This window comes from Trachypithecus francoisi, unplaced genomic scaffold (assembly GCF_009764315.1).
Source record: "Trachypithecus francoisi isolate TF-2019V2 unplaced genomic scaffold, Tfra_2.0 Lachesis_group13, whole genome shotgun sequence".
Classification (NCBI taxonomy): domain Eukaryota; kingdom Metazoa; phylum Chordata; class Mammalia; order Primates; family Cercopithecidae; genus Trachypithecus; species Trachypithecus francoisi.
In genome coordinates, this window is record NW_022681458.1 from 458,840 (window position 1) to 471,886 (window position 13,047).

Sequence of the window (13,047 nt, forward strand, 5' to 3'; positions counted from 1 at the left end):
TCAAAGCAATTGTAATTTTCTCTGTTAACTAGGAACAGATGCTAATCTTATAGTTCAAGCAAAGGTAAGAGAAAGTTTATAATCTGGACAGGAAACTTAAAACACAAAGTTATATCAAGAGTAGTCTGCTCAGCTCTGAGGCCCATGCTGAGAGTGGTGGCGTAGTGTAGCTGAGACTGCTCCCACCTCTGATGATGCCTGGAGCACAGGGTCTACATCCTCCTTGCTGGAATCACTCATGGGGACCACCTTCCCCCTTCTTTCTTTTTATTAATTAATTAATTATTATTATTTTTTGAGACAGGGTCTGTCTCCCAGGCTAGAGTGCAGTGACATGATTTTGGCTCACTGAAACCTCCGCCTCTCAAGTTCAAGCAATTCTTGTGCCTCAGCCTCCCAAGGAGCTGGGACTACAGATGCCCACCACAACTCCTGGCTAATTTTTTGTATTTTTAGTAGAGACAGGGTTTCACCATGTTGGCCAGGCTCTTCTCCCACTCCTGACATCAGATGATCTACTTGCCTTGGCCTCCCAAAATGCTGGGATTACAGGCGTGACCCACCATGCCCGGCCACCTTCTCCTTTGTTTCTATCATGACTCCCTCTTACTTCCTGGCCACAAAGCTTCTCCATGACAAGGTCCACACCCCTCACCCAGCACTGCCCAGTGCTCAGCTCTAGCCCTGGGTAGATTTGTTAGCATGAAGTCACCTGACTGTTCCAGCTCTATCCTTTCCAGTGGGGGTGACAGCAGTCCCTTACAGCTTTCAGAGGATAAAGTCAGAAAAGAATGAAGTACGTGAAGAGATCATCATTGACAAACAAAATTGACTGACAAAATTCACTTTCCGTCAAAGACACCTGCATGACACTGAAAACAAGGAAGAACTTCAGTGAATCCAGCATAGGTCTTGGCAGCTACCAACCCTGTTGCTCTGTGCAGATTTCTAAGTTCCTGACCCCAACCCCTGGCTCTCCCAGGCTGGCTATCCCTCAAGCACTTGGGTCTGAGCCCCTCCTTCCAGACACCATGTCAGGCAGAGACTCATCATGCCATGCCCATTCACTGCATGGCTGCTTGAGTCCACTCAAACAAGCACCAGTGCCACCCTGCCCTCAAATGCTGACTCCACAGAGTGCAGGGCTGGGAGCCTGACTGCCACATGGACGCTGTGCTGCACCTCGGTAGGTACTGGCAGCTGCTGGAAGCTCAGGACACGTTTTGGACCTGATGGCATGATAATGATCCTATACATCACCTGATCTGCCTTGATATTCTCCACAGAACCCGCAGAACAGGGTCTCCACAGAGCAGTGTCCACTGCAGAACTGGGTCCCCTCAGAAAAGGGTCCCCCTCAGAACAGGGACCCCATAGAGTAGCATCCCCCACAGAACAGGGTCCCCTCAGAACACGGTCCCCTCAGAAGAGGGTCCCTTCAGAACAGCATCTCATTCAGAAAAGGGTCCCCTCAGAACAGGGTCACTATACAGCAGTGTCACCATCAGAAAAGGGTCCTCACAGAACAGAATCCATATAGCACAGGATGCCCACTGAACAGAATCCCCCGTAGAACAGGGTCCCCTCAGAAAAAAGGTCCTCACAGAACAGGATCCCCACAGAACAGCATCCACCTCAGAATAGGGTCCCCAGAGAATATAAAGCCCTCAGAACAGGGTCCCCTCAGAACTGCATCACCCTCAGAACAGAGGCCACATACAGCAGCATCCCCCTGAGAACAGGGTCCCCACAGAAAAGGATCCCTTCAGAACAGGGACCTCTCAGAATAGCATCCCCCTCAGAATAGGGTCCCCTCACAACAGCATCCCCCTCAAAACAGGGTCCCCTCAGAACAGGATCCCTCTCAGTACAGGGTCCTCACAGAACAGCATCCCATTCAGAATAGGGTCCCCTCAGAACAGTATCCCCATAGAAGAAGTTCCCCACAGAACAGGGTCCCCACAGAACAGAATCCTCCTCAGAACAGAGTCCTGACAGAACAGAATACCCCACAGAACACGGTCCCCTCTGAACAGAATCCCACTGAGAACAGGGTCCCCACAGAACAGAATCTCCCTCAGAACACGTTCCCCTCAGAACAGCATCCTCCTCAGAACAGGGTCCACTCAGAACCGAATCTCCCTCAGAACACGTTCCCCTCAGAACAGCATCCTCCTCAGAACAGGGTCCACTCAGAACCGAATCTCCCTCAGAACACGTTCCCCTCAGAACAGCATCCTCCTCAGAACAGGGTCCACTCAGAACCTTGTCCCCCTCAAAACAGGATCCGTCAGATCAGGGTCTCCCTCAGAACAGAATCCCCACAGAACAGGGTCCCCACAAACAACCTCTACAGAACAGAATCCCCACAGAAAAGGATGCCCCACAGAACAAGGTCTCTTCAGAACAGTATGCCCCTCAGAAAAAGATTCCTTCCAAACAGAATCTGCACAAAACAGGGTCCCCTCAGAACCGGATCTCCATAGAACAGAATCCCCACAGAACAGGATCCCCTCACAATGGCATTCCCCTCAGAATAGGATCCTCTCAGAACAGGGTCCCCTCAGAACAACATCCCCCTCAGAACAGGGTCCTCTCAGAACAGGATCCCTATAGAACACAGTCCCCTCAGAACAGCATTCCCCTCAGAACAGGGTCTTCTTAGAACAGGGTACCCATAGAACAGGGTCCCTTGAGAATAGCATCCCCCACAGAACAGGGTGCCTTCAGAACAGGATCCCTTCAGAGCAGAATCCCCACAGAACTGGGTCCCCTGAGAACAGCATCTCCCTCAGACCAGAGTCCCTTCAGAACAGGATCACCACAGAACAGAATCCCCTCAGAACAGCATTCCCCTCAGAAGTGTCCTCTCAGAACAGGATCCCGCTCAGAACAGGGTCCCCCTCAGAACAGGGTCCCCACAGAACAGCACCCCCCTCAGAACAGCACCCCCCTGAAAACAGGGTCCCCTCAAAACATCACTCCTCTCAGAATAAGTCTCCACAAAACAGAATCCCCATAGAACCGGGGCCCCTCAGAACAGGATCCCTTCAAAATAGGGTCCCCTTAGAACAGGATCCCCATCAAAACATGTTCACTACAAAACAGGTTCTCAATAGAATGGTCCTCACAGAACAGGATGCTGCACAGAACAGGGTCCCTTCAGAACAGCAATCCCCACAGAACAGGTTTCCCTCAGAACAGCATTCCCTCAGAACAGGATCCCTTTAGAACAGGGTCCTCTCAGAATAGGATCCCCACAGAACAGGGTCCCCTAAGAAGAGCATCCCCCTCAGAACAGAGTCCCCTCAAAACAGGATCACCCTCAGATCAGGGTCTCCTCAGAACAGGGTCTACACAGAACAAAACCCCACAGAACACAGTCTCTTCAGAATAGCATTCCCTTCACAACAAGGTCCCCTCAGAACAGAATCCCCACAGAACAGAGTCCTCACAGAACGAGATGCCCCACAGAACAGGGTCCCTTCAGAACAGAATCCCCACAGAACAGGGTCCCCACAGAAGAGAATCTCCCTCAGAACAGGGTCCTCAAAGAATTGGATCCCCCACAGAACAGGGTCCCCTCAGAATAGCATCCCCCTCAGAATAGTTTCCCCTCACAACAGGATTTCCCTCAGAACAGCATCCCCCTCAGAATAGGGTCCCCTCAGAACAGAGTCCCATCAAAACAGCATCACTCTCAGAACAGCATCTACACAGAACAAAATCTCTACACAACATGGTCTCTTCAGAATAGCATTCCCTTCAGAACAAGGTCCTCCCAGAACAGGTTCCCCATAGAACAGGGTCCTCACAGAATGAGATGCCCCACAGAACAGGGTCCCTTCAGATCAGAATCCCCACAGAACACCACAGAACAGGGTCCCCTCAGAACAGGGTCCCCACAGAAAAGAATCTCCCTCAGAACAGGGTCCCCTCAAAACAGCACCCTCCTCAGAACAGGATCCCCCTCAGAACAGCATCCCCCACACAACAGAATCCCCACAGAACAGGTTCCTCTGAGAACAGTATCTCAAGGAATCCAAGCAGGATTCCTTCAGAACAGGATCACCACAGAACAGAATCCCCTCAGAATAGGGTTCCCCTCAGAACAGGGTCCCCCACAGAACAGAGTCCCCACAGAAGAGGTTCCCCACTGAACATGGTCCCCTCAGAACAGGGTTCCCATGGAACAGCATCCCCCTCAGAACAGGATCCCCCAAGAACAGGTTCCCCTCAGAGCAGTGTCCCCTCAAAACAGCACTACCCTCAGAATAGGATCTTCACAGAACAGAATCCCCACAGAACAGGATCCCCTCAAAATGGCATCCCCCTCGGAACATGGTCTTCTCAGAACAGTGTCCCCACAGAACAGGGTTCCCCTCAAAACAGCATCCCCCTCACAACAGGATCCCTTCAGAACAGGATCACCACAGAACATAATCCCCTCAGAACAGGGTCCCCACAGAACAGCATCCCTCTCAGAACAGGATCCCCCTAAGAACAAGGTCCCCTCAGAAAACAGTCCCCTCAAAACAGCACTACCCTCAGAATAGGGCCTCCACGGAACAGAATCCCCACAGAACAGGGGCACCTCAGAACAGGATACCTTCAGAACAGGGTTCCCTCAGAACAGAGTCCCCACAGAACACGGTCCTCTCAGAACACGATCTCGACAGAACGGGTTCCCTTCAGAACAGCATCCTCACAGAACAAGATGCCCCACAGAACAGGGTTACCTTAGAACAGCAACCCCGGCTGGGCATGGTGGCTCACGCCTGTAATCCCAGCACTTTGGGAGGCTGAGGCGGGCGGATCATGAGATCAGGGGATCGAGACCACCCTGGCTAACATGGTAAAACCCTATCTCTATTAAAAATACAAAAAAATTAACCGGGCGTGGTGGCGGGCGCCTGTAGTCTCAGCTACTCAGGGGGCTGAGGCAGGAGAAAGGCGTGAACCCAGGAGGCGGAGCTTGCAGTGAGCTGAGATCGCACCACTGCTCTCCAGCTTGGGCTACAGAGCGAGACTCCGTCTCAAAAAACAAAACAAAACAACAAAAAAAAAACCAGCAACCCCCTCAGAACAGGGGAACAGGGTCCCCACAGAACAGAGTCCTCACAGAATCAAATCCTCCATAGAACAAGGTCCCCTTAGAACAGCATGCCCCTCAGAACAGGGTTTCTACAGAACAGGATCCCCACAAAACAGGGTCCCCTCAGAACAGCATCGCCTCACAACACCATCCCCCTCAGAACAGTATCCCCCGCAGAACAGGTCCCCATAGAACAGGGTCCTCACAGAATAAAATCCCCCACAGAACAGGGTCCCCTCACAACAGCATCCCCCTCAGAACAGTATCCCCTGCAGAACAGGGTCCCCTCAGAATGGCATCCCGCTCAGAACAGGGTCCCCTCAGAACAGTATCCCTTTATAACAGGGCCCCTCAGAAAAGCATCCCCCTCAAAACAGGACCCCCCTCAGAACAGAGACCCCTCAGAACAGAATCCTCCTCAGAACAGGGTCTCTTCAGAACAGGGTCCTTGTCAGAGCAGAATCCCCCACAGAACAGGCTCCCCTTCAGAACAGCATCCTCCTCAGAACATGTGCCCCCATGACACTATTCCCCCCTTAGAACAAGATCCTCTCAGGGTAGTGTTCCCCTCAGAATAACATTCCCCTCACATAAGAGTCCCATCAGGGTAGTGAGCACCCAGAACAGGGTTCCCCTCTGAATAGGGTCTCCTCAAAACAAGGTCCTCTCAGAGCATCCCCTGTGAACAGCGTCTCTTCAGAACAGGGTCCCCTGAGAGCAGCATCCACCTGAGAGCAGAGTCCCCACAGAGCAGTATCCTCCTAAGAACAGGGTCCCCACAGAATAGAGTCTCCTCAGAGTATGGACTCCTCAGAGCAGGGTCCCCCTCAGTCCAAGATCCCCTCAGAGCGCATCCCCATCAGAACAGGACCCCCAGACAGCAGTGTCTCCCTCATAACTGAGTCCCCTCAGAAAAGGGTCCCCCTCAGAACAGTGTTCCCCTCAAAAAAGGGTCCCCCTCAGAAGAAGGTTCTCTTAGAGTAGTGTTTCCCTCAAAACAGAGTCCCCCCTCAGAACACTGTCCCCTTCAGAACAGAGTCCACCTCCAACCATGGTCCCCTTAGAATAGAATCTCCTCAGAGCAGTGTCCTCCTTAGAACTGGGTCCCCTCAGAACTGGGTTCCCCTCAGTCCAAGATCCCTTCAGAACACATCCCCATCAGAACAAAACCCCTGAGAGCCACATCCCCTTGTAACTGAGTACCTCAGAAAAGGGTCCCCCTCAGAACAGGTTCCCCCACAGCAGCAGGCTGAGCAGGTGCGTGATAGAACGAATCAACAACATACACTTAACATCCAGCACCCTTGGAAACTCTCATCAAAATGAAGGATAAATAAAATTGCAAGGCTGGCTTCTGTCAGCCCCAACAAATGTACTCCCTTTTGTCCAAGAGAGTTCTATTCAAGTTCTCAGGAAGACCAAGAGGCTGGTAACATTTGTACACCAAAGGCCATTTTTGAAGAAGGCCCTTCTTGACAAGCATTCCTGTGTCCCACATTTGGGGAGTGGGGTCATGGAGGGAAAGGAGCCTGCCATAGTGTCAGCTGAGAATGTTTCATCAACTGGGCTCTCACTGCTCTCCAGAGATGGCTGAGGTCTGAAGCAAACCTAGGGAGGCTGATGGTTATCAATGTTCTGTTGAATTGACAACCTCAAAGCACTTTCACAAACACAGCTTCACAGAGGTTTTGCACCAGTCTATAAATTTTACTGATGAGGAACCTGTCATGTTGTGAGGTACAGGAATCCCTCCAAAATCCTATGTCCCTCAAGCACATGGTAGACGTGGCCAGAACCTGGGCCCCAGTCTTCTCCATGGCATGTCTTCGTTGGTCGCCCGGGGTCCAGGCCACCCTCTGCTCCAGCACTCTGCCTACCTAACTATTGTGGTATAATGACTGACAACGAGAAACATTTTAAATATGGTGTGGTTATTTCATGTTTCCCTTAAAATGTTTGAAAATGTTTTCTATAATTTTGTCCTTCTTCTTTTTAGCAAACATGAAACATTTTCTTTTAGAATGAAAAGAAAGAGAATCATCAACACTGTATGATCCATCCTATTTCTTGCTAATTAGAAAGCATCCTTATTTATATCCATTCATGGCTATGGGAAACCAGCTAGAGGAAATGCTAAGTATTTTTTCATCTATTTTTAACGACAATGATAAAATTTACTTGTAAAAACATCCTGATGTGGTGGCTCACACCTGTAATCCCAGCACTTTCAGAGGCTGAGGCAGGCGGATTACGAGGTCAGGAGTTCAAGACCAGCCTGGCCAACATGGTGAAACCCTGTTTCTACTAAAAATATAAAAATTAGCTTGGTGTGGTGGCGGGCACCTATAATCCTGGCTACTCGGGTGGCTGAGGCAGGAGAATCACTTGAACCTGGGAAGAGGAGATTGCAGTAAGCCAAGATTGCGCCATTGAACTCCAGCCTGGGCGACAAGAGTGAAGCTAAATCTCAAAAAAAAAAAAAAAAAAAAAGTCTGGGTGCGGTGGCTCACACCTGTAATCCCAGCACTTTGGGAGGCCGAGGAGGGCAGATCATGAGGTCAGGAGATCAAGACCATCCTGGCTAACACAGTGAAACCCCATCTCTACTAAAAATGCAAAAAAATTAGCCTGGTGTGGTGGCGGGCACCTGTAGTCCCAGTTACTGGAGAGGCTGTGGCAGGAGAATGGTGTGAACCCAGGAGGCAGAGCTTGCAGTGAGCCAAGATCGCGCCACTGGGCGACAGAGGGAGACTCCATCTCAAAAAACAAAAAACAAAAAAATATAAACAAAAACAAAAAACTTCCTGATGAGCATAAAGTTCCCATCAGACCACATCCCCATCAGAATAGGTCCCCATTAGAGCAGTGTTCCCCTCATGACTGAGTCACCTCAGAAAAGGGGATTAAATTTACAATAAAATTAGAAATCATATTTTTAGATTAAAAAGATCAGAGTTTACTCTTTTGTCCCTTTAATAAACATCAAAAATTACAAAGGCTGTCTATGTTAAAAACTTCTAACAGGTCACCTTGGCCCAATCTTTTGTATGTTTTAGAGCCATGGCCTCCAGGACAGAAACATCCATAGGCAGCAGGTTGCTCTGGGTGTTGCACCCCATTCCCCAGTGTACTTGTGGGGGCTTTGTGGTCCCCAGCAGAAGCATGCCCTGTGACCCCTGCAGGGCAATCAGAGTCATTCCCTACACTGCTCAGAAGTGGAGATGGGCAGGGCCTTGCCTGCGGGTGGAGGAGCAGAATAGGCAGAGACCTGGTGTAGCGTGGGACCTGACCTCTGCCAGCAGCCAGAGGAGACGGGAGGCAAGGCCAGGGCCAGTGCTGACCACTGTGGTCCAGGCCCTAATGGTGTGGACTCCTGCGCTTCCCAGTGAAGGAAGTCTTCAGGTCTAGCAAAGCCGCCCCTGCCTCCCAGCCACTGATCTGATCCTCGAGATGCAGGGCCGCACCCACACTCACCATGGCAGTCGGCATAGTCATGGTGACCGGGAGTGTAGTGTCCACACAGGCGTCGCAGCAGCAGGCGGTAGTGCAGCAGCCGCTGGATGGGCTTCAGCAGGAACGTGTTGAGAGGCAAGTAGCAGACCTTCTGCAGCTCGAACTCCTTGTACACCGCCTCCAACTTCTTAAAGCGTTTGGTAGCCTTTTCCAGTTCTGTTAGGACCTCGTCATGTCTTTGGAAGTAGCTGGTAAACTCCTGTGGAGGTGCAAGAGTGAGGCCTTTAGGTGAGATGTAGGGGTCCGGGGGAGACTGGCCTGTTTTCCTTGATGGCAGGCGCCGGCTGGAAATCCCCACAGGGCAAACTGACCGGTGGCCCAGCGTGCGCCAGTGGGGGCTTTGTAGCCTCCACGGAATGCATCTCAACCCGTCTCAGATGCCATGTGACCTGTACCTCATTCCAACTAGAGTCACTGCTATGTGCATCACTAACTGGCCTCATACTACATGCACTGAGTGGATCAGGGCCGTCTCCTCACTGGACAGAGGAAGAACTGAGGATGGGAGGGCTGCAGTTGGCTACGTGGGACACAGTGAGGGTCCTCTCCTGGGGAGGGGAGACTCTGTCCTGAGAATGATGTTCTGAGGAAGACTCTGTTCTGTGGGGAACCCTGATCTGAGGGAGGCCCTGTTCTGAAGAGGATGCTGTTCTCGGGGGACCCATTCTGAGGAGGACAATGCTCTGGGAGAGAATCCTGCCCTGAGGTGAACACTGTTCTGGGGGAGTCCTGTCCTGATGGAAATGGGGACACTGTCCTCAAGGGAATGCTCATCAGTGGAGAAAAAGGTTCTGAAGAGAATGATGTTCTGGGACTGGTAAGGGCCATGATCTAAGGCAAACCATGTTTTAAGGTGGAGTCTGTTTTGGGGTAGTTCTGACTGGAGGGAGACCATGTTCTGGGGGACCCTGTTGTGAGGGGTATGCTGTTTCCAGGGGCATCCTATTCTTGGAGAGCCCTTATTGAGGGGGATGTGGTGAGGAGGGAACTTGTTCTGAGGGAATCAGTGTCCTGATGGGGGCCTGGACATTGCCCTGAGCCAGACTCTTTTCTGAGGGAAACAAGATTCTGAGGGAGACCCCATCCAGAGCAGGACCCTGCCCTGAGTAGGATCCTGTTCTGAGGAAGATGCAGTTCTGAGGAGCCCCTGTTCGGAGGGTGATGCTGTTCCGGGGGAACCTTGTTCTAATGGGAATGATGCTCAAAGGGGACCCTGTTCTGAGGGGGCTGCTGCTCTGAGAAGGACTCTGTTTTGAGGGAACTTTACTCTGAGGGAACGCTCTTCTGAGAGCCTCAGGGGGATACTATTCTGAGAAGATCCTGTTCTGAGAGGGCCCTGCTCTGGGGAAACCCTGATTTGAGTACGATCCTGTTCTGAGATGGACCCTGTTCTGAGGAGATCCTTTTCTGAGGGGGCCCCTGTTTTGGGGGGTCCCCTGCTCTGAGGGAATGCTGTTCTGAGGATACCCTGCCCTGAGGGGGCCCCTGCTCTGAGGGGAACCCAGCTCTGAGGGGGCCCCTGTTTTGAGAACTCCACTCTGAGGGGGCCCCTGATCTGAGGGGACCCTGCTCTGAGGGGAATCTTGGTCTGAGGGGACCCTGTTCTGTGAAACCCCTTTTCTGAGGGGACCCTGCTCTGAGGGGGTCCCTGTTCTGAGGAGACCCTGCTCTTAGGGGGACCTTGACCTGGGGGACCCTGCTCTGAGGGGACCCTGTTTTGAGCAGACCCCACTCTGAGGGTGACCCTGCTCTAAGGAAACCTTGTTTTGAGGAGACCCTGCTCTGAGGGGGACCCTGGTCTGGGGGGGATCCTGTTCTGAGGGGACCCTTCTCTGAGGGGACCCTGTTCTGAGGAGACTGCTCTGAGGGGGACCTTGGTCTGGGGGGACCCTGCTTTGAGGGGACCCTTCTCTGAGGGGACCCTGTTCTGAGGAGACCCTACTCTGAAGGGGATCCTGTTCTGAGGGGACCCTTTTCTGACGGGATGCTGTTCTGAGGGGACCCTTTTCTGACGGGATGCTGTTCTGAGGGGACCCTTTTCTGACGGGATGCTGTTCTGAGGGGACCCTTTTCTGACGGGATGCTGTTCTGAGGGACCCTACTCTGAAGGGGATCCTGTTCTGAGGGGACCCTTTTCTGACGGGATGCTGTTCTGAGGGGACCCTTTTCTGACGGGATGCTGTTCTGAGGGGACCCTTTTCTGACGGGATGCTGTTCTGAGGGGACCCTTTTCTGACGGGATGCTGTTCTGAGGGGACCCTTTTCTGACGGGATGCTGTTCTGAGGGGACCCTTTTCTGACGGGATGCTGTTCTGAGGGGACCCTTTTCTGACGGGATGCTGTTCTGAGGGGACCCTTTTCTGACGGGATGCTGTTCTGAGGGGACCCTTTTCTGACGGGATCCTGTTCTGAGGGGACCCTTTTCTGACGGGATGCTGTTCTGAGGGGACCCTTTTCTGACGGATGCTGTTCTGAGGGGACCCTTTTCTGACGGGATGCTGTTCTGAGGGGACCCTTTTCTGACGGGATGCTGTTCTGAGGGGACCCTTTTCTGACGGGATGCTGTTCTGAGGGGACCCTTTTCTGACGGGATGCTGTTCTGAGGGGACCCTTTTCTGACGGGATGCTGTTCTGAGGGGACCCTTTTCTGACGGGATGCTGTTCTGAGGGGACCCTTTTCTGACGGGATGCTGTTCTGAGGGGACCCTTTTCTGACGGGATGCTGTTCTGAGGGGACCCTTTTCTGACGGGATGCTGTTCTGAGGGGACCCTTTTCTGACGGGATGCTGTTCTGAGGGGACCCTTTTCTGACGGGATGCTGTTCTGAGGGGACCCTTTTCTGACGGGATGCTGTTCTGAGGGGACCCTTTTCTGACGGGATGCTGTTCTGAGGGGACCCTTTTCTGACGGGATGCTGTTCTGAGGGGCCTCAGCTTCGGGACCGTGGTTTTGCTTCCATTAACAGCACTCGTGTAGGCAGCAGTCACCATGCAGCCTACCTTTAACTGGAGCATGTTCCTGAGCAGGATGTCCCCGATTCGTTGATGGCTGCCTTTTGTGTGGGCTTTGGAGGGCCCTTCCCTGAGTAAAAAGAAACAAAGTCGTTCTAAACATGGTGAAAGCTTGCAGAAGGCACTGTAATCTGATGCAGGGTGACAGCTGCCCTGGTTCCAGCTGCAAGAAGGTTGTGAAGCTCTGAGGTGGAAGAGGCCACAGGGCAGGGCCTGCCCGGGATGGAAGCTACTATTATGTGTCTGGCCATTCTCTACAATAGACGGTAACCAGGCAAAAAGGGATCTTCTATTTTTAACTTGCTCCTTGCACTCTCTTTTCTGGAAGAGGGTGAATAAAGGGTATTATTATATCTGTACCTCTCCACAGGCTCCTAAAAATATACTCCAGTGAAAAAATGGCTCTTCTGAATTAGTTTCTGAAGCTGGGAAGCTCCTAAGAGCTGTGATGATGAGTTGGTGTGGGAGTCTCCTGTGTGGGGGTCCAAGACCTGGGGGCCGAAGGGGTGTTACCAGAGTGCCAGCCTCTGCTCCACCTCGCGCAGGAAGCCTCTGTGGAACTCATAGATGGGATCGATGTTGGAGAAGAGCAGTGTCATCAGAGTCGCAGGCATGGCATCCTCCTTCACCACTGCGCTGCGGAACCACTGTGGGAAGAGTGCGGTGTGATGGGAGGCATGGCTCTTGTTGGGGACTGAGAAACTGTGCCCCTGAGGGCCTGTGGCCATAGGACACCTAAGCAATGACCCTCCAGTCACCGCCTACAAAGAGGGTTCAGATCAGCCCTACAGCTATCCTCTTTGTTGATCAAATATAATGAAACTATCCTACATCAAAAGTTTCAAATGGACACTTTGCAGCTTTATAGCTTCATAAAAACTTGGATCCAGGCCGGGCGCGGTGGCTCAAGCCTGTAATCCCAGCACTTTGGGAGGCCGAGACGGGCGGATCACGAGGTCAGGAGATCGAGACCATCCTGGCTAACACCGTGAAACCCCGTCTCTACTAAAAAAATACAAAAAACTAGCCAGGCGAGGTGGCGGGCGCCTGTGGTCCCAGCTGTTCGGGAGGCTGAGGCAGGAGAATGGTGTAAACCCGGGAGGAGGAGCTTGCAGTGAGCTGAGATCTGGCCACTGCACTCCAGCCTGGGCGACAGAGCGGGACTCCGTCTCAAAAAAAAAAAAAACAAAAAAAAAACCTTGGATCTAATGTTCTGACTGGACTTAGAATAAATGTTTTAAGGCAGATATATTTAACAAAAATATACATACCAAGACATACCAAGTCTCATGATTATCAAGAGATATTTTTGGCTGGGCGCAGTGGCTCACACCTGTAATCCCAGCACTTTGGGCAGATCACTTGAGGTCAGGAGTTTGGGACCAGCCTGGCCAACATGGTGAAACCCCACTTCTACTAAATAGACAA

The 13,047-nt window shown here is 52.0% G+C and overlaps 1 protein-coding gene across 7 annotated transcripts in view; it reads right to left on the reverse strand.

The window, feature by feature from the left end:
- Nucleotides 1–13,047, reverse strand: part of FARP2 (FERM, ARH/RhoGEF and pleckstrin domain protein 2) — a 147,552-nt gene that overhangs the window by 20,153 nt on the left and 114,352 nt on the right. For all 7 annotated transcript variants that reach the window (XM_033229477.1, XM_033229473.1, XM_033229475.1 and 4 more), the window contains exons 16-18: nt 12,133–12,266; nt 11,608–11,689; nt 8,570–8,807 (exon numbers count right to left, since the gene is read on the reverse strand). In XM_033229477.1, coding sequence (XP_033085368.1) covers nt 8,570–8,807; nt 11,608–11,689; nt 12,133–12,266 — 454 coding nt within the window. The remainder of the gene's footprint in view (nt 1–8,569; nt 8,808–11,607; nt 11,690–12,132; nt 12,267–13,047) is intronic.